The sequence below is a fragment of the Platalea leucorodia genome (genome assembly GCF_965183815.1).
Source record: "Platalea leucorodia genome assembly, chromosome: 14".
NCBI lineage: Eukaryota > Metazoa > Chordata > Aves > Pelecaniformes > Threskiornithidae > Platalea > Platalea leucorodia.
In genome coordinates, this window is record NC_138836.1 from 4,772,347 (window position 1) to 4,791,900 (window position 19,554).

At 60.7% G+C, this 19,554-nt stretch overlaps 3 protein-coding genes across 3 annotated transcripts; 2 read left to right on the top strand and 1 right to left on the bottom strand.

Moving 5' to 3' along the window:
• Window positions 1-547: 547 nt before the first annotated feature.
• Window positions 548-1,007, bottom strand: ANAPC11 (anaphase promoting complex subunit 11). Its single transcript, XM_082326439.1, has 2 exons — window positions 858-1,007; window positions 548-787 (listed from the first exon to the last, which is right to left on the bottom strand). The coding sequence occupies exons 1-2, from the start codon at window positions 964-966 to the stop codon at window positions 642-644; spliced, it is 255 nt and encodes an 84-aa protein (XP_082182565.1). The 5' UTR covers window positions 967-1,007; the 3' UTR covers window positions 548-641.
• A 128-nt stretch (window positions 1,008-1,135) lies between these two features.
• Window positions 1,136-6,018, top strand: ALYREF (Aly/REF export factor). The gene is made up of 6 exons (XM_082326395.1): window positions 1,136-1,378; window positions 1,650-1,781; window positions 4,205-4,352; window positions 4,455-4,518; window positions 4,691-4,868; window positions 5,790-6,018. Exons 1-6 carry the CDS (start codon window positions 1,145-1,147, stop codon window positions 5,802-5,804), a joined length of 771 nt encoding a protein of 256 aa, XP_082182521.1. The 5' UTR covers window positions 1,136-1,144; the 3' UTR covers window positions 5,805-6,018.
• A 272-nt stretch (window positions 6,019-6,290) lies between these two features.
• ARHGDIA (Rho GDP dissociation inhibitor alpha) lies at window positions 6,291-16,697 on the top strand. Its single transcript, XM_082326979.1, has 6 exons — window positions 6,291-6,379; window positions 12,889-13,098; window positions 13,497-13,580; window positions 14,191-14,267; window positions 14,445-14,508; window positions 14,985-16,697. Exons 2-6 carry the CDS (start codon window positions 12,909-12,911, stop codon window positions 15,182-15,184), a joined length of 615 nt encoding a protein of 204 aa, XP_082183105.1. The 5' UTR covers window positions 6,291-6,379; window positions 12,889-12,908; the 3' UTR covers window positions 15,185-16,697.
• Window positions 16,698-19,554: the final 2,857 nt, after the last annotated feature.

Below are 19,554 nucleotides of genomic sequence, written 5' to 3' on the forward strand. Positions count from 1 at the left end.
GCAGCACCTGCAGGGGAGACCGTCACCGCCGCACTGGCTGGTGCTGGGGCAGGGGAGCCGGGGTGCCCCCACCCTGCACCGGCAGGCAGAGGTCCCCGCTCCGGCTGCTTGGAGCACCACGAGGGCCCCAGTCCCAGCACAAGCCGTGCCCAGAGTCCTGTAGGGAGCAGCCCCAGCGCCCACCGTGCCCCGGGGCGGCCCCGGTACTCACCGCGACGTGGAGCCGTGCGGGTGGAAAGAGCCGGGCGGCAGCGTGCCGGGGCCGGGCTCAGCGATGCCGTCGGCGTGGGGCGAGTGGCGGCAGCCGGAGAGCGGCCTCCAGCCTCTGCCCGCCGCGTAGCGCCAGGGCCCGCGGCAGGCGTGATGCGGGCGGGACGGCAGCGCGCCGGGGCCGGGACCTTTACAGCGGGGGAGGGGACAGGGGGCCCGCCCCGCCCTCCCGGAGCCCGAGGGGAGGGAGCTGCTCGCCGGCGGCCCCGGGTCCCCACCCCCCCGCTCTCCCCCACCCCCCCGCTCTCCCCCACCCCGAGCACAGACGGACACCGGACACCGGGGCGGCGAGCGGCGGCCGCACGTTTATTGAGGGCGGCGCGGAGCGGGGCCCCCCGGCCGCCGGGCGGGGCGAGGGCGGGGAGCGGCCCTCACTCCTTGAACTTCCACTCCTGGCGGCACATGGGGCAGTGCTGCTGGACCTGCTGCGAGTTCAGCCACTTGAGGATGCAGTGCATGTGGAAGCAGTGCGAGCACTGGCCCCACACCAGCGGGCAGTCGTCCCCGGGCACCTTGCCTGCGGCACGGACAGGCCGTCAGCCCCGCCCCGGCCCCGGCCCGCCCCGCCCCGGCCCCGCCGCACTCACAGTCGGGGCAGCAGCCGTTGAAGGCCATCCGGCAGATCCCGCAGTTCTCGTCGTTGGCCACCCACAGCCAGGAGGCGACCCCGTGCCAGCTCCGCACCCGCACCCGCATCGCCCGCCCCGCCGCCGCCGCCGCCGCCGCCCCGCCGGAAGTCCCGCCCCGCCCCACAAGGCCCCGCGCGGCGAGGGCGCGCGGCCGCCGCGCCTTTCGCCGCCGGCCCCGCCTTTTCCGCTTCCGGCGTCGGCAGGAGCGCGGCCGGAAGTGCAGGCCCCGGAGCGGAGCCGCCATCATGGCCGACAAGATGGACATGTCCCTGGACGATATCATTAAGCTCAACCGGAGCCAGCGGGGGGCCGGCCGAGGCGGCGGCCGGGGCGGCCGGGGCCGGGGCGGCGCCACCCGCGGGGGCGGGCCCGGCCGGGGCGGCGTGGGAGCCGGGCGAGCGGGAGGCGGCGGCCCCGTGCGGAACAGGCCGGTGATGGCCCGGGGCGGCGGCAGGAACCGGCCCGCGCCCTACAGCCGGGTACGGAGCGCGGCGCCGGCGGCGGCGGGCGGGGAGCGCGGCCGCCCGCGGGGCTCGGCGGCGCCGCCGTGGGGGCCCGGGCCCGGGCCGGGCCTTCGGCAGGGCGGGCGGGCGGGATGGGGCGGCGGGGCCGCGCGGGGGGCGGCGGGCGGCGGGGCGGGCCCGGCGGGCGGCCCTTTGTCCGCTCCCGGCGGGGCGGGCGGCGGGGCCGGCGGTGTCCCGTGGCCCGGGGTGCCCCGGGGCGGTCAGCGAGGTCCCGCTCTCGTTGCAGCCGAAGCAGCTCCCGGAGAAGTGGCAGCACGACCTGTTCGACAGCGGCTTCGGGGCGGGGGCCGGCGTGGAGACCGGCGGGAAGCTGCTCGTCTCGAACCTGGACTTCGGCGTCTCGGATGCGGACATCCAGGTAGGGGGCTCGGGAGCGGCCCCGCCGGCTGCGCGGGGGGCGTTCGCGGGGGGTTTAATTCATCGCGTCGGGGTTGGGTGCGTTGGGAGCCCCGCAGGCCCCGCTCCCCTCCGCGGCCGGGGTGGGGGATCCCCGAGTGAGCGCGCTCGGCGTTGGGGACGGGGTTTGTGCCGCCAGTGCCTGTCCTGCAGCGGGTCTGGGCATCCCGAGGGGGCTGCAGTTCGGAAAAGCCGCCGTCTTCTGCAGAGCGGTAGCGAATCGCGTTGTAAGCACCCCTGCCGCAGCGCACGTGTGGGAAAATGCTGCTGTTTGGCTGGATCCAGCTGTGACCGGGGAATTTAGCGTAAGCTGCGTAAACTCCTAAGGTCTGCGTAACTGCAGAAAATCCGTAACTGCGCTGTGCGTACGTCTGCGTGCTCTGTTTTTATGGGAGCTGTTTGCGCAGCTTTGTTAAAGTCGCGTTCTGTTGAGCGTTGAGGTGTTCCTACAGACGCAGCCACTGGCGTAGCTGGGAAGACTTCTTTGCGAGGGAGAGCACGCTCCCCCGCGCCGCAGCATCTGCGGTACCCGGGGCGTTAAATCTTCTATCCGAGTCACCGGTCGCGGTTGTGTCCCATGTTTCAGCCGTGCCGCGGGCAAGAACGTGATGGATTCTTTCAGTCAGGTGCAGGGCGCGATCTGTCTGTGGCTGCGCGGGGCGGGAGGGGTTGAGGCGTGGAGCTCCCACCCGGCTGCGGGGGCACGGTCGCGAGTGGGCAGTGACTGGGGCGGAAATAAACATTTGCAAATGCCAGGTGCGTCCCCACCGGGGGCTCTGCTGGCCCCGTCAGGCTGCAAAGCGCTTTGTTGTAAATTGGCTTCTGGTCCTCGCGCCCTCACTTCTGTCCTTTCTTCATCTGTTAACTCCTTCCAGTGGCCCCACGTGCCGGTCTGGCTGGGTCTGGGGAATTGGAAGTGAGCTTTTTCAGGTCACCTAGTTACAGGGTAATGCGCTTAAAACCACCTCTTTTCCTCACGTAAGTTCACATTTGGTTTAAATAAGTTTCTTGTTTGTTGCAGTCAGGCCCCGATCTGTAAATTGTGGCTCTGTGAAGTCACCTCAGTTTAACAAGCTCCTGTGCTTTGCGTGGCCGTTGAGATTCGCCTTTTCCGCCGCTGGCTTGGGCTGAGGTGTGAACAAACTTCCACCTCGGGGTTATTTAGCAGCAAAGCTGACTTAGTGGCTTTGCACCTATTTGTTACTACCCATCCCATAATTTAGCGCTGCCTCAGATGTGGTGATGGGTTTCTTTGTTTCTATGCTAATCGCATCATAACGTGGTACAGCGCAGCTCGGGTGGTGTATCGGCAAGAACGGGCGGCTGGAAGGAACCTCGAAGGCGCTTCGCTCTCGGAGGAGGTGCACAGCGTCGCTCCCTGAGCGTTCGCTGCTGCTCGGGAGGAACCCGTGTTCTCTGCGGTGCAAAGCGAAGCTGGCTCTGGCGAAGGGGCTGAGCACGGCCTCACCTGCGTTGCACTCTGTTCCAGAAAGCTATCGAGTGCCGTGTAACGTTCACCGCTGGTGAATGAGCAGAAGGGAGGCGCTGGCCTGCAGCCCTGCCTGAAGTGCCGCTTGCTTAGGAAGGAGAACACCACGTCTAGTGCTCCGTCAGGTGCTTGGGCCGTAACTCAGGAGAGCGCTGCGTGGCGGTCAGGCTTGGCAGCAGGTACGGCAGAAGGTGGCCCGTCCCCCCCGGCAGCTCTGGTGTAGGTGTTGAGCTTTTGGGGCACGGGCTGCAGCCGAAACTCGCGAAGGTGAGGTGTCCTTGTTGCCTTCCTAAGTGTAGCACCTCTGAAACAAAATTGGTGGCTCTGTTGCTGCCTCTTCATTTCCATCCTTCGTGACAGCAAACGACAGGCTTCAGTAGAGGAATTTCCTAATCTCAGTTTTTGGGGTATATTCCTAATGGGCCGTGTTTTTAAATTGCACCCGGTCTGGTACAGATTTAAGGGGCGGGGGAAGTCGAGCACAATGAAACTGCGATCATCTCATGAATCCCTGCGTTCGTACAGATCATTCTTCCTCTAGGAAATGGATTAGGGTCTGGATTATTTTTAAAGAGTCACCCCATTGACTCAGCCTCAACAAAAGGACCCGCAGTTTCCCTTGAGTCTGCTTCGCTGGCTGTAAACGTGCACCCTGCAAATGGTGAATATGAAGTCCTGCTTGGTTTTGCCACCTGTGGCAACTTTCTGAAATCCTTCTGACAGGCTTGCGCTCCCCTCTTTCATCGGTGCTTTTTCCGAGTTGTCGATGATGTTTTTGAAAAGCGCCTGCGATTGCTGAGAGCGGTTGGGTATGGGGAGCTGCCAGCGCCGTCTCTTGGCTGTGCGGTGTTTGCAGCGCTGATGAGCGTCTGCGCTCTTCCCCTTCTCTTTCTCAGGAGCTCTTCGCAGAGTTTGGGACCTTGAAGAAGGCAGCTGTGCACTATGACAGGTCTGGCCGCAGTCTAGGGACAGCGGACGTGCATTTCGAAAGGAAGGCAGACGCTCTGAAGGCGATGAAGCAGTACAACGGAGTCCCCTTGGACGGTGAGTCCGCACGGCCGCCTCCGTAGTGTGTTTCCCTGGCTGGCCGGAGCAGCCCGCGCGCCCGCGTCCCGCACACAGGCTCACGGGCTGCTCTTCTTCCAGGACGCCCCATGAACATTCAGCTGGTCACGTCACAGATCGACACACAGAGGAGACCGGCACAGAGGTGAGATGCCGTACGGCCGCCGGAGTCGCTGTGCCCGGTCAGCGTGGGGCGGGAACGTGCCTGGCCCCTCCCTGTGTGGGAAGCGTGGATCTGTCTCCCGTTCGGCAAACTTCTGCCTGCCTGTTTGGGTTAACCGGAATGCACTAAAACAGTTGCTTTTTAAAAATCACAGTGTAAACAGAGGTGGCATGACCAGAAACCGTGGTGGTTCAGGATTTGGTGGTGGAGGAGGCAACAGGCGAGGTACTCGTGGCGGGAACAGAGGGAGAGGCAGAGGAGCTGGAAGAACTTCCAAACAGCAGCTCTCCGCAGAAGAACTAGATGCACAGCTGGATGCTTACAATGCCAGGGTAAGTGCTGCTTGGGCGCTGTCCGCAGGCTCCCCGCAGCATCTCGGTCTGGGAAACACGGGCAGCCCGGAGCCGGCAGGAAAGAGACAGCGTTTCCCAGGTCATTGGACTAAAGCGGTCTCCCCCTAAAGCCGAGCAGTGCCTCGGTGCAGTCGTTGGCTTTGCTTCCCAGAACACTTTGTCAGCTACTGCTGCTGATGGCCAAGAACCAGCCCCTTTTGCAGCTCCCCAGCTCACTGGGGCCGGCGTAGGGCAGGCTCTTCCATAGCTGAAACAGCTGTGGTGAACAGGAGCTGCAGAACAAAACCCACAGAGATAAAGGGCTGCAGAAACAGAAAAACAAAAAGAAACAAAAAGTGTGAAATAACTACACGGGATGCTAACGGAGGAAAGGGCGGTGATGCTGAGGGCGGGTGCGAGCCCTGACGTACGGAGCCACGCGCGTTGTTTGCTGCTGTCAGAATGACCTCAGACATCTCCGTGCCGCAGCCAGATTAAAATCTCGATGGAGAACCGAGGTCGCGTGTACACGATGGCAGCAGTCAGTGTTGTGGGGGTGGGATAAAATCGGGGCGAGAGTACGGACGGGAAGAAGTGGGATGAGCAGAATTCCAGAAAAAAACCGGCATGGGCAGGTCTGGTGTTTCAGAACAGTCTTTGGGGTCAGGGATGCGTAAATAGCGATATTTTGCAAAGAATATAAAGAGAGGCTGGGGCGGGGGGAGCGCAGCGGGGCAGCTCGCAGCCGTGCCTGGCTGCGCTGCGGGGGCTCTGCTGGGCCCGGGCTGCTGGGCGCTCCCGGGGTGGCGCTGAACGGGCCGGGGCTCGAACCGGCAGCGCCGGGGAGTTGCTGTGGTGGTTCAGCAGGGCCGGGGGACGCGCCGGGGCACGCACGGTGATGGCTCCTCTCCTCTCTTCCAGATGGACACCAGCTAAAGCGGCGGGCGGCGGGCGCAGGGAAGGACTCCGCTCTCGCTCCACGCTCCCCGGCGGGGGCTGCGGCCGTGGCTACTACTACCGAGGATGGCATTTGTTTTACTTTTATGTTCTGGGATAGGTTTTAAACTCCTGTAAAGGTTTTTTTTAATTCTGAAGCAGAACCTGTTTTGTACCGAGTTATTTTTGGGATAAATTTTACTGGTTGCCTGTTGGGCCGAGGTGGCTTTTTCACCTTTGCCGTAATAAAATAGAATCGTGTCTAGAGCTGTGGCCGCCTGCTCCGCTGCGCCGCGCCTGCCCGCGCCCCGCCCCGCCCCGCGCGCCTTCCCGCGCCCCGCCCCGCCCCGCGGCGCTCTACCCCTCCGCCCCAACTCTATCGCCCGTCCCGCCATCGCGCGCCTGTCCCCTGGGCCAATCAGCGCGCCGGGCCGCGGCCGGAAGTGAGGCGCGGGCTTCGGCCCCCCCTCGTATAACGGGAAGTGACGGGCGTGTCCCGGAAGTGCGGGGGTGCGCGGGCGGCTGGGCGGATCCCGGCGGCGTTGTCAGCGCAGCGCGGAGAGCGAGCGGGGCCGGTAGGGCGGGGCCGGGCCGCGGCGGGGCGGGGGAGCGGCGGGCACCGGGCCGCGGCGGCGGGCGGATCCCGGGGGAGGAGGGGGGGGGGGCGTCGGGTGGCGGCGCCGCGCCCCCGCCCCGCTGGGGCCTGGCCGGGCCGGCCGCACCGCGCCCCGCTGGCTCCGGGCCGCGGGAAGGGCCGGGGCGCGGCCGAGGTGTGGGAGCGGGGCCCCCGGCGGCCTTGCGCGACCTTCGGAGGGCCGGGGGAAGCCGCCGCCCCCGGCGGGGGCCGCTGCGGAGCGGAGCGGAGCTCTCGGGGCACGCGGCCCGCCCGTAGGGCGAAACACGGACGGTTCGGGCCCGGTCGTGCTCCCCGGAGGAGCCGCGGCTGCCCCGCGCCCTCCCCTCCGGCCTCTCCCGGTGCCTGGGCTGCGGGGGGCGGTGCGGAGGCCGGGCCCTCTCGGCTTCCCGGGGCGTCGGGCGGTGCGAGCGCTCCCGTCCGTCCCGAGCGGATTTCCCATAAACGTTCCCTGGTTACCGAACGAGGAACTCGGCAGCCGCTTCCTCGGGTCGGTTTCCTTCCGCCTTAGGGCGATCGAAGAGCCCGGTTCGTCCCCCGTCGCGCCGTAGGCAGGGCGCGTTTTAGAGAGGCCGGGGCAGCGTGCGTGAAGACCGCGGCCGGGGTCCCGCAGGAGGGATCGCGTCTCCTCCTTCCCTTACAGCCCTGCCGAAGGACAGCGATGGCTCCCCGGGCTCCCTGGGCTCTTTGCAACAAGTCTGAAAGTCGTAACTTCCTTTTCTTAAGGCGAGAAGAACTCCCGGCCGCGCTTAAGCAACCAAATGTTGCCCCGAGGGTTTCGGGTCTAGTGCAGAGCGCTTTGTTGCTCTGGTTGTCCCGGTGTTCTTCCAGCGCGGGTACTCTTGTCCCGGAACCGCTGAGCAGAGGCGGTTTCATTGTAGGTTCCGCTACGGGGACGAGTGGCGATGCGTACGGATGGGTCCCGCTCTTGGCGGTGTCTGCGGCTGCAGCGCCGGGGTCACCGCACCGACGGCGGTTGCGGCCAGACTGGAGCCCGTAACTCGTTTGCATCCTGGGTGTAGGGCTGCGAGAGTTTTTTAAATTTCTGAAATTGTGAGCGTATGGAACTGTCTGCTCACGCCTTTGGTTTTGCTCTTGACAGTTAACGCCTTGTAGGTGAAGGGCAGCCCAGGGTTATGTCACGAGAAAAAAAAGAAACAAAAAAACCCCACAAAAACCCTACATCTCCAAACAGCCGAGTCCCCAAAAGGCAGCAGGCCGTTTCCAGAGTCCTCCATCCCCAGAGCCGTGAGCCAGCGGCAGGGATCAGGCGAGATGAGAGTTCTCTGGGACGCTCTTACAAAGCGACGGGTGCAGCGGCGCTCTCTGGACGTCCCCTTGCCTCCGAGCTCCCGGTCGGTGTCAGAGGGCAGCGCTCGGCCTCAGGAAGCGTCAGGGAGTTACCAGCTCCTCCTTTGCTGCTGATGTGCGCCCCCTCCCCTGCCGCTGCCCCGGGAACCACCCGAGCCCGGTTTATTTCCGATCCGGCCGCCCAAGCTGCCGTTGTACGTGTGGAGCAGCAGCGCAGCTTGAGCCGGTTTAAGCAGTTCTGGCTCCCTGTCCTTACAGCGTAGCAGCGTTTGTAGCTGCATAGTGAACCGGATCAGCAAACTGATCTGGCTGGAAAATAGCCCTGCAGAAACGGTTATTAACGGGATCAAATTCCATCTGAGTTTGCTGTGTGGCTGCACAGGCTTTCCTTTGCGCCACGGGGGAAGGAGGAAGGGTGGGGACCTCTCGAATTGGCACTGCTGCCTGTCCACGGCTGCGCCGTGGCCTAATGGACATCCAAAGCAAATGAGCTCATCTGAAGAGACTCTGACTAACTCTGGCTTCACTAGTGCCGTGGGATCTTGATCCCGGGGTACGAAGAAGTCGCTGTTTACCGATGTCTGCCTGAAAACAAACAGGGTTATGTTCTAGCAGTTTTTCTGTCTGGCAGAAGGTGGGGCTCTTGCATTCACTGCTGCTAGCTCTTCAGCCCTGCGCGAAAAACGCTGAGAGAATTCAGGAGAAACTGCTGACTTGAGGAAGCAGTGAAGGCAGCTGAGTGCGAATTCCCAGGAGGGAAGCAATTCAGCCGCCTCCTGCCTTCTGCAGGCTTCTGTGATCTGCAAGGATCTGAGAAGAGCCCAGGGCTGTTTCCTTAGATGTCTCCCCACGGCCGAGGAGCCCACCTCCCGTAATTTGCTTTCAGGCTGAGTGTGGGCTGGTTGTCCCCTTTCCTGCCGGCTGTGGCAGAGTCACAGCGGGTCTGTGCCGTCTCGCAGAGCAGCAGGCTTCCCGGGAGCCGTGGAGGCACCAACTCCAGCGTTCTGCGACTCGGCTGAGCCTGAGGAGCCAGAGAGCCGCCACGCGGAGGTGTTGAGCAGGGCACCCGAGCATCCTGAGTGTCAGAAGGAGCTGAAGGGGAATTTCCTTCCAACCGCCTCAGAGCAATGCCTGAGGTTTGAGGTGTGAGCTGCCGTAAGGCACCCGCGCCCGGCTGCCAGTCAGCAGTGTAGCGGGACAGCTCTCGTTAAGGAGCTGAGCCCTTTGAAGGACCGCGTTGCGGGTCCCCTCTCCTCTGCCTGTCGGCGCGCGCTTGCTGGAGGTCTCAGCACGATGCAGACGGGATACGCGAGTGCAGTTCTCTCCTGGCAGTTCACATGCGATCGAGTCCCTTGGCTTCGCTTTGCCTGGCAGTGTGATGGCTGGTCTTCCACACACCTGGAAAAGCTCTGGTTCACTAATCCTGAGCTGTAATAAATGCTTTGTCTGAGAAGCCTGGCGGGCGAGGTTGAGGCCCTCTTAAAAGTTTTGATGCGATTAGGAGTCTCCCCGGCTGCGTATTTGGAGAAGCAGCCGAGGTGCTGTGACCCGTGGTGATGAGATGCAGCGCTCTGTGCGGGAGGGGGCGGCCGGCTGCAGCCCGGCCCCCGCCGGCTGGGTCGCAGGATGCCTCTTGACCCTCGCGTCCAGCCGGGGCGCAGGAGCCCGATCCTCTCGGGAGCGCTGCGGCAGCAGCGTTGGCACAGCCTGGTCGGGGATGTTCTTCTGACTGCTGCTCCTGGGGAAGGCTGTCGGAGGAGGTGAAGAGTCTCCAAGACTTCCTCAGAGAGCTGAACCCTGGCCTGGCCTCAGCTGCTGGCTGGAACGGTGCTTTGTGTTGGTCTGAGGAGCCGGTTTCTGTCTCTGGTGGGCTTCCATCGTTTCAGAGATCCTGTGAGGACTGGGGTGGTTCTTGATTAATCCCTGTGGTGGTGTGCATGATTGTTTCTTTAGCTCTGGATCACAGGATTAAGGTTAGCGGTGTAGGAATGCAACTGAAGAGCTGGGGATTTGGTTTTTTGGTTGTGGGGTTTTTGGTTTTTTTTTCTGTGCCCCCTACGGCATGGTTGTTGCTAAATACCTGTTTGTGGGGTTACCCTAACGGGGCTGATGAAGATTGGGTGCTGCTGATGTGTGGGAGAAAACCGTTGCCCCGTCTGTTACATCTGGAGGTTGGTTATCAATGAGTGGTAGCTCTACACTTGGGTGAGACCAAACTCATGCATTTCTTAACTGATCAGGATAGGATACACAATCCTGGAAATGGGCTGCTATTTCAGCTGATAGAAATTAGGACTGTTTAATGCTAAGGCTGTTCCTGCGCAGAGCGCAGCGACCTTCCAGACCTGACCCTGCTGTTGGGAGCTGCGCTGTGGTTGGCGCTGCTCCGTTCACCTTGCAGCGCTGATCCTTCGCCGTGCGCGCTGGCTGGCTTCGGCGAGCTTTGGTTGTTCGAGGAGAGGCTGGCTGACGGCTCCCGTGGCCTGTCGCTTGCAGGTGCTGTTGCAGGTGCTGATCAGGCTGTTTGTTAGAAGTTTTGTCTCTGCTTGGTCTGAAAACTGGGAGGTGGTATACACCTGTGGACGCTAATGCCGCGGAACGGGACGCGGCACCGCTGAGGATATGTGTGTGGATGCTGGTTTATTATGGTCATGCTTTCAAAGAGGGCTCAATCGCAGAGAGTTTGGGAGTCAACAGAAGGCAGTGACTTGGGACTTCAGTTCTTTAAAGCTCTCACTAAAAGTCCATCACCTCCATTTCCTGAAAGCTACAGGTGTCTTAGGAGAAAGGTCGAGGAGTTCTTCAGCATACGGAGAGAGAACGACCTGTAGTGCTTGGGAGGTGAAATCTAGCCTGGAGGCGAGAGGAAGGACTGCGATAAGGGGATCGAGCAGAAGAACTGATGCTTGAGCGAGTGTTTGCTCAACGTTTCTGGGAGTCTTCAAGGCCAGAGGCTTTTTTGGACAGGAGCACAAAAGAAGTGACTGGGTTTGATACAGAGATACCAGGGTGAAATCTAATCAGTTGTTCATGTATGACATGAACACAAATGGCCTTTTGAATACAAATTTCCCCGATATTCAGTGCCAGGATATTGGAGAATGCCATGCAGAAGGGCCAGCCGTTTGTTGTAAAGTGTAGGGGTCAGTACCGGAGGTTGCTGGGAGTTGTAAGTGCAAAGCTACAATGGGGAACACTCCCCTACACAGGCACGCTTGCGCCAAAGCCCGTGTAATAACCCCAAAGCGTCACATCGTCCCCCCACCTTTATCTGGTGGGGAACCTTAGTCAAGCTTTAATACCCAGAAACACCAGTTGCATCCATTGCAAGTATCCTACCCCCAGGACGCCCCGAGAGCCGTGCCAGCCTCTCCGGGCAAGCCCTGCCAGCCCAGGACAAGCCAGCAAGTCTGCTCTCAGGCTTGACAGTGGGCAAGGAGCAGGTCCCCACCGGGGACCTGGCTGCAGCTCCGTCCCAGCACCGGCTCCCTGGGAGCTGGGGCCGGTGCCTCACCCGAGAATCCTGGCAGGTGCCTGGTGACCGGTTCTCCCTCCCCCTTTCCTTTTCTCTCTCCTCTGCGGATTTGCCGATAGCTCCTCTGGCGGAGATGTGCAAAATTTCACTTTCTCTGTCTAATCTGTCTCCTTTGCCCTGTTCCCCAACAAAACATTCATATTTATGGCTAAAAATATTAGTGGAGCCGAGGTGGCAGCTCCACTCTTCTGCTGTTACAGCCGTTGCCAGGCTCGAAGTGGACGTGGAGTCAGACCGGCTCGGGCATCTGCAGAACTTGTCTTGCGTCACTGTGAAATGTGCTCTGTAAACCGTGGGTGATTCATGGCAGCGCTGAGGTCTGTCTGTCCCCCTCTGGGTGGGACGTTGGGTAGAAACGGCATAATCGAACCGTGTGCTATTATGTCAGTTAGCTCAAAGACGCAAAGAGCGGGTGGTGGTTAGCTTATTTAGTGTAACCTGTATGAGAAGCCTTAGGCGCATGTAGATCGTAATTAAGCCTGTATTTAAGTACATTGTGTGTGTTTGTTGTGTTTGTAGCAAATGTTGTAGTTCTTGATTTATTTGGAAACGAGATGCCAGAGCAGTGACCGCAGTTCCGCAGTCTGTTGCCAGTTGTGTGTGCTAGCGCAGAGCTCCAGGCGGGAATACGGAACAGGATGCAGGAACGCCAGGTAATGGCAGAAACACCTGGGTCCATCAGCAGATCATTTCTGAAAGATTTTGCTTGTACAAAAAGCCTTTCAAAAGCTGTCGCTGAAAGCGTTTTTCGAGTCTTCAGAGAGTCCACGTTGATATTTGCCGTAGGATGACCCTTAGGACAGCGTGCCCTGTGGAACATCAGGAATTACCGAGGATGTCATTGGCTTTTACTGAGGTTTTTAACGGGGCGTTGGCATCACCTTTCTCCAGCCCTCGGTGTGCAGCTGGGTGTTTCCTGCTTAGACTCTCGGACAGCCGAGCCAAACTCCGCACATTTTCAATCCGTTATCTGTTTCACCGGCCGTGTGTGACACAGATCTTTGAAAAGCACCGAGCATGAGATCAGCTGAACCAGGGGTCTCATTCCACTCCTCTGCGGCACCCAGCACCCGGCGCAGAGCAGATTGATCTGATTGAGTTACAAACTGTGAGCTCCAGATTGCAGCAGAGGCTCCTGGCGTCGGTGCCAGTGGCGGGGCAGAGGCCTATTCTTAGCCGGAATCGTGTGTTGTAGGGAGCAGAACTGAACTGGGTTTATTCTGGGCTCAGGTTTATCATGAAAGCCTCACCCGGTTGTTCTTGTGGAGGAGAACGTTTTCTCTATGGCTTGGGGTATTTACCTGTTCCAGCTCATGAGTAAAGCACTGAAGGTGAATTTTTCCTGCCCTCTGGCGTGGGCTTCCATGGGCTGAATATGAGACCTGGCTTACGGGGGAAGTCGGCAGGGGCTGCGGGTACAGGGCACTTGGCAGGGTTGTGTCCCCTGAAGGCCCCTGGGGACAGCCCGTGAAGGGCCCAGGTGAGAGAGGGAGCCCGCGGAGTCACGGCAGAGCAGTTCTGGGGAAGCCTGGTTGGTGCTGCCGGGAAGGAGCCCGTGCTGGTGGAGTAGGTAGGTGCAGTTACACTTCTCCTCCCTACTTCAGTGTAACTCGCGTGTGTGAGGATGGCAGAGCAGGAGCCGACGGCAGAGCAGCTGGCCCAGATTGCAGCCGAAAATGAGGAGGACGAACACTCCGTCAACTATAAGCCACCTGCCCAGAAGAGCATCCAGGAGATCCAGGAGCTCGACAAGGACGATGAGAGCCTGCGCAAGTACAAGGAGGCGCTGCTCGGTGCCGTCACTGTGACTGCAGGTGAGCCCGAGGACGGGGCTGTGCCTCGCTTGAGCCAGAGCTCTGTCAGTCACCTCCGGCCTCGTCCCTGCTCCTGTCCGGGAGCTGTTCTCCTCCCAGCTCTTTGTGCTTCAGCGCAGAGCGTGGCCAGCAGCACAAAGGCTGTGTCTGCGCTCCCCCGGTGCTGATCTCTGGCCCTCGGAACAAGGCAGAGGGGCTGAGGGGCGGCCTTTGGAGGAGGGTGGTCTTGGGGAGACTGTGGGCTGGGCCTAACGCGGCGGGGAGCCCAGACCTTCACGGGGAGGGATGCTGTTCTCACTGGTTTTCTTGCTCTTTAAAGAAGTGCCCTGGAAGGAAAAGGAGCTGTGTTGGTTGGTATTAGGGATGGGTGTTTCACAGCATTTTTGCTTGTCTTTTAGATCCAAATGCTCCAAATGTGGTGGTGACCAAACTGACTTTGGTCTGCACTACTGCCCCTGGCCCTCTGGAGCTGGACCTGACAGGTGAGCCAGGAAAGAATTCCAGCCCTTCTCCCAGGTCAAAGCTGGCTTGGTGTGGAGCCTGGCAGAAGGCCCCGCTGCAGCACTGCTGGCACGGCGGGCAAGCTCTCCGATGTCAGAAGTGCCCCTGGGCTGGATGCAGAGCAAGGTGCCCGGGCCACCGGAGGGTTCTGTTCTCTCAGCCCGGCGGCTGTGGCCCCGCGGCACCAGGCGGCCTTTCTGCTCCCGCTCCCCGGCCAGCCCTCGCTTTGTAGAGGTGTGAGCTGCCGGGCGGGGGAGCCGGCTGCCCTCAGCCTGCGCAGCCACACTAATGGCAGCTTTGCGATGGCGACAGCCTCAGAGGAAACCTCTGCAGAGGAACATTTGTGAATTAACTGCATTGCCACACTGCAGTGTCCTTTCACAGGGCATCGCTTGCCCGCCTCAGGTGGCGTGGGCAGCGTAGCAAGGAGGGTCCTGCCACGCCAAAATGAAAGGACGGACTGCGTGCCGCCCAGGCAGTAAGGGTCGTCCCCTGCTGCTGCAGATACCGGCCTGATCGCCTCCTGCAGCTTAAATTCGCCCCAGAGCACAAAACAAAGGGGCTCTGAGCAACCCTCTCCCTTCTTTGTAGGTGACCTGGAGAGCTACAAGAAGCAAGCATTTGTGCTGAAGGAGGGTGTGGAATACCGGATAAAAATCTCCTTTAGGGTAAGAATTCAGATCTGAAAACTGAAGAATGAGTGGAACACGGGACTGCTGCAGTCCCAGCACAGGGAGTGCCCCAGCCCCGAAAAGTGGTGCGATGGAGGAAGTTTTCTCCTCGGGCTGGGGGGAGGCAGCGTGCCTAGGAGATGTCTTCTACAGTCCTTGCTTGTCTCTCTGCAGGTTAACAGGGAGATTGTGTCAGGGTTGAAGTATATTCAGCACACGTTCCGGAAAGGTGTGAAAAGTAAGTGCTTCTCTGTGACTCGGGTACTGCTTTGTGTGAGGGCTTTCTGCTCTTTCCGCTGCGGTGATGGGGGCTCGCCCGCCGGTGCCCCAGCACCTCATAATGGGAGGAGACAGCCTTCAGTCATGGCTCTGCCGCTGAGGCCGGGGCGATGCGTGGAGGCTTCTGGGTCTGCTGCAGGGGGGCAGCCCGTGGTCCTGGCTGCACCTGCGCCTCTGGGCTTGATGTGTAATCCCCGCCAGAGCGCGGTGGTGAACAGACCGCTGCTAACGGTGCTGCTAGCGTGGGGGGATCGCTCCCTGCAGGAGCAGCCATTCTGGGAGTAAAGGGAGCTGTTAATGTGGGTGACATTCTTGTTCTCACAGCTCCCCTGTGGATTGTTGTAGCAGTAACAGACCTTTCATTTGCTTTAGCCTTGCCCCAAATGCAGGGGAGGCTCTTAAACAGCCTCCATACCCCTCTTTTTCTCCTTTTAGTTGACAAGACCGAATACATGGTTGGGAGCTACGGCCCCCGAGCAGAGGAGTACGAGTTTCTGACCCCCATGGAAGAAGCCCCTAAGGGCATGCTGGCCCGGGGCAGCTACAACATCAAATCCAAGTTCACAGATGATGATAAGACTGACCACCTGTCCTGGGAGTGGAACCTGACCATCAAGAAGGATTGGAAGGACTAGCCCTTCCCAAGGCCAAACCCCAGAGAGCGTGAATCAGACAGTGGCTACCGTAGAAATCCCCCCCTGTACCAAAGTGCTGACATTGGAACCCTCTTACCCTTCACCCCTTGTTATAATTTGACCAGAGAGCTCAGTTTTGTAATGCGCCCCCTCCCCAGAGAATCGCTGAGTGCATTGACCAAACCGTGCTGTCTGCATCTGATCTCCAGCTGCCCGTCCCGGGGCTGTGCTGTCCCAGCGCAGAGGTGGAAGCGCTTGCTCCCTCGCCCGGCCCTTTGCTGCTTCTCACCTTCCTTTATTCGGGTAGGTGCTGAAGGGGAGAGACTCCTGTGTAGGATCCTGTGCTTGGCTTTCCTGCGCACAGCTCAGGGTAGCTACTGCCTCCAAGTAGCTGAAGAATTTTGATGCCAGGCAGCTGTTGAATCCCTTTGTTGGCTAAAATCATGTCCGGCCTGCCCCTTCCACCCAGTCAGTGTCCTGGGAACGCTGGCAGCTTCATTTGTGGATGTTCCCTGTAACCATGATGCCTTAATGTGTAACACGTATCCTCTAGGGAGGGGGCCCTGCCCTTGTTACACTTTTTAAATGCCACCCACCCTCCCCCTGTTTGTTGGCATGGCACTCATCTTGGTCACGCCCCTCATGGGTTATTGGGAAAGATTCACAACTTCCCGCTTTGCTGCTGGTCCGTTCTTCACCCGAGGCGGGACATCTCCGAAGGGAGGGTGGTGTGACATCCTGGGCGACGCCTGGCCGCCCCTCCCGGTGTCCAGAGAGCTGGCCCGGCCGGACCCCGGCCCTGTTCGCACAGAGCTCCGAACTCTCTGGCAGCCTCAGCGCCTCCGAGGCGTAGAGGGGATTGCGAGGCAGGTGGGTGCGGGAGTCACCAGTGTTGCCATCACCTCACACTTCTCATTGCAGCCAAGGTAGCTGCAAAGCACTGAAATTCCAGGACAGCACCTGCCCTCCTGGCTGTTTTGGGCTGAGGATGGACTAGTCTGTTTCTGCAGCTGCTCTCCTGAGGCGATCAACAAAGAGCTTGCAATGGACAAGTATTCAGAAGCGGTTAATGCCTTATGTATCTGTTCTGCCTTTAAAATCTGTGCCTGGCCCGTCAGTATTTATTGCCTTGACACTCGACTCCCCCCCCGTGCCCATAGCAGACCCCCGCAGCACGCCAGCCTGCCACCCAAGGCTGCACTGACACGGCGCTCGGGGCGAAGGAGCCCTCGGGGGCCCGTGAACCCCTGAGGGCTGGGCAGGCACGTTCCAGCTCCGCAGCCCTCTTATTTGGATCCTACCACGTTGAGGTCGTATTAGAACTGGGACCAAGTACATGTGGCTTTCTCGTAGCTACGTCTTTGCCTCTAACTCTCCCTTGCCCTGCCCCTAGAAAGATTTTTGTTGATTTGATTTGGTGCATATTGTCTGTAAATCCTAGACCCGGGTTAACAGGTTTGGAATCATCATCTGCTTCTCCTTTTATGACAGTTAAATAAAATCTTTGAACTGACCGTCTGCTGTCTGTTCTGGTTCTGTTCTGGAACTTTGGCAGGAGATGGCAGAGCTTTGGTCCCACAGGGGATTTCTGCCAACACCTGGGGTGGAAGAAGACCAGGATCCCTGGGCTTGGTTAGCTTTGAAACGGGATCTGGGACAGCCCTTGCCAGAGAGCAGGCAAGAGGCCCCCGGGTGCGGTGTTGGTCTTCAAGATCTGTCCCTTGCTGTTCACTCTGTTCCGCGTGGCCTGCAGCGCGAGGGAAGAGGAGGGTGTGAGGAAGTGAAAGCGGCGGGTCTCTGAGGCGGGAAAGTGGGGGGGGTCTCCTGCCAGCTGAGGAGCGGGTGGGCTCTGAGCCTTGGCCGCCTGCGTTGTGCCTGCTCCAGCTGCAAGCACCAGGTGAAATTCCTGTGGGGTCAGAAGAATGAGGGACAACAGAATCCAGGAGAGGCGATGTCTGATAAGAGCCTGCAGATGTTTACAGAGCATGTGGCACGTTTGTGTCAAGGCTAAGAAAAGTGCCGCCGGGAAAAACTCTTTACAGAAGCTACAGCGCTAGAGAAGCTGTAGAGGAGATGGCTTGGCCCTGCTCCTGGTCGAAAAGACTCGCGACGGTAACGGAGAACTCGGGATGCAAGAGGGAACGTGCTGAGCTAACGGCACAGGACCCCTTTCTTCTTGGTCCCAGGAAAGCTGCCGTGCTTCCCAGATGCCGTAACTAAAGGAAACGATGCAATTTGGGAACTGCAAGAAAGTGCAAGGGCTGAACCGAAGCACCCTCAGCCGGGCAGGAGCCACCTGCATGCTCCGTGGAGGAGCAGGCCACGGCCGGCACCCGCTCCAGGTGCGCTGTGCTTGGGCTGCTCCCGGCTGCGCGCGGCCTGGGGACGTGAAAGGCGGCACAAGAGCAGGAGCTCGGAGCAGGCGTCACCCTCGATCGTGTCAGTTAGAACGAGCCCAGATGTGCTGATAAAGCGAACAAAGGCCCTCCTTGTGCTGGCCCCCAACAGCCGCTCTGTGGGCAGTTAGTGTCGGGGTGAGATCCTGTCTGATGCAATCCCAGCTCTTTGGCAAGTCTTTCCAAACGCTGGACGTTGGGGTTTCTGTTAGAGCGTTCACGCAACGGTGGGATGCCTGGGGAGGGGGACGCAAGACGGCTGCCACCTGCTGTAACGCCGGGGACTGGGGGGCTACAGTGCCGATTCGCTGCCCGTGTTTTCTCCGGAACGCGGTCCCTGCTGCAGGGTGACAGGCTGGGCTCTCCCACCCGGCAGCCAAGCCCGTGAGCGCACACAGGCAGGAGCAGCCCAAGGGATGCGTGGCTCCGGTCACGGACTGGGCAGGACACGGCGGCTGGGCGGGCTGGGCGATTCTCATTACTTGCGGCTTCCAAGCAAAAGCCTCAGCCCCTTCCGGGAGCCGTCCCTCATAAACCTTGGGTTGGAGCTTGCATAAGAGCGGTCCGGGCTGCTTTTCTCGTCAGGCGGCCGTTTGTGCTGCAGCAGCTCAGTCTGACACAGCAGCTGCCGCGAAGCAGCAGAACTGCAGCTCCGCAGGCGCGGCAGCTTGCAGCTGCGCCTGTCAAAAGGCAGCCTGGGAGAACCGAGGCGGAGGGAAAGGGGAGAACTTGTGAATTAATGTCTTACAGCGCGTGAGAGCCCCGGGTGCGGGCCTGGGCCTGCTGTGCCGGCGGCTGGTGGGTATGGCAGTCAAGTGACGCACTGCCCCAGCCGACAGTCCCAGCAGGGAGCAAGACTCCAGAGGAGACGTGCTGCCGCCACAGAGGGCGGGCGGTGCCCCAGCTGCGTGCCTTTCCTTTGGTAGACATTGCAGCGCAGGGATATTTAAAGGGATTTAAAGAAAACAAGAGAACCCTGCTCTGTTCGTGGGGTGCCAGAAGGCAGGCACAAGGACGCTGCGCTCGGCAGTGGTGGGATCCCTGGCCAGCACCAAAAATGAGAACAAGAGAGCTGCAGCACCCGCGTCAGTGAGCGCTGCCGGCCGTGCGAGAGCTGCTGAGCACGGGTACCGGGGGCCCGGCACCGCACCAGGCCCCACTGCCTCCACTGACGTGTGGCAACGTGGTAGGACAGCTCACCGTCGCGAGGCCCAGAAAGCTGCTGGCAGCGGGACGTGCCACTTCCCCTCGGCCGCGGGCTAAGCCTGCCTCTGCCTGCGTGCCAGGCAAGGGTTTTCTGGCAGGAACTGCCCTGATGCACGGTCTGACCCTTGCAGCAGAGAGCGTCGCTGCAGAGCCCCTCCAACAGGGCAAGAAGCCATGTTCGCTCAGGGCAATGGCTCCCAAGCGCTCCCTTTCCTGTGGAACCAGACAAGCTTCATGGTGGCCGAGCATTAACGCAGGATCTCGTTCTGGCAGCAGCCAATTCCCCACCCTGGCAGCCCAACGCGCCTGTGCCTGCACAGCCCCAAGCAGCAGCGGCCGGGCAGTGGCCGCTGCGCACTCACTGCTTTGCTCAATGCAGCTTCGCTATCCAAAATCTCACTGGAGGCTTTCTGGGCCCAAGGAAGGCGTCAGTTCTGCACCCGGCCAAAGCTCCTGAAGGGACAACCGCCCCTCACAGCACCCACAGAACGACCCGGTGATCTGCAGAGAACTGGCAGGGCACCTCGCTCTGAACGCCGCTGGCCTGGGGCGCCGAGCCCAGACCCTGCGAGGGGAAGCGGGAGGAGAGCAAAGAGCAGCAGCTCTGTTCTGCAGGCAGCCACTGAGCTGGCAAATCAGCGGGGTGCGGCCGGGGAGCCTGGACGGAGCCTGTCCCCGCTCCAGCACTTATCAGCCGGGCAGGAGGTGCCCATAGCAACCCGCTGATATCCTGGCGCTGGCAGCGCAAACACCGCAGCCAAAGGCCGG

Bases quoted from the DNA above. Each gene is read 5' to 3' on its own strand.
- ANAPC11 (XM_082326439.1), bottom strand. From the start codon at position 966: ATGCGGGTGCGGGTGCGGAGCTGGCACGGGGTCGCCTCCTGGCTGTGG. The intron at 788-857 runs GTGAGTGCGGCG...TCCGTGCCGCAG, and splicing joins CAACGGCTGCTGCCCCGACT to GCAAGGTGCCCGGGGACGAC.
- ALYREF (XM_082326395.1), top strand. From the start codon at position 1,145: ATGGCCGACAAGATGGACATGTCCCTGGACGATATCATTAAGCTCAAC. The intron at 1,379-1,649 runs GTACGGAGCGCG...CTCTCGTTGCAG, and splicing joins GGCCCGCGCCCTACAGCCGG to CCGAAGCAGCTCCCGGAGAA. The intron at 4,519-4,690 runs GTGAGATGCCGT...TAAAAATCACAG, and splicing joins CAGAGGAGACCGGCACAGAG to TGTAAACAGAGGTGGCATGA.
- ARHGDIA (XM_082326979.1), top strand. From the start codon at position 12,909: ATGGCAGAGCAGGAGCCGACGGCAGAGCAGCTGGCCCAGATTGCAGCC. The intron at 13,099-13,496 runs GTGAGCCCGAGG...CTTGTCTTTTAG, and splicing joins TGCCGTCACTGTGACTGCAG to ATCCAAATGCTCCAAATGTG. The intron at 13,581-14,190 runs GTGAGCCAGGAA...CCTTCTTTGTAG, and splicing joins TCTGGAGCTGGACCTGACAG to GTGACCTGGAGAGCTACAAG.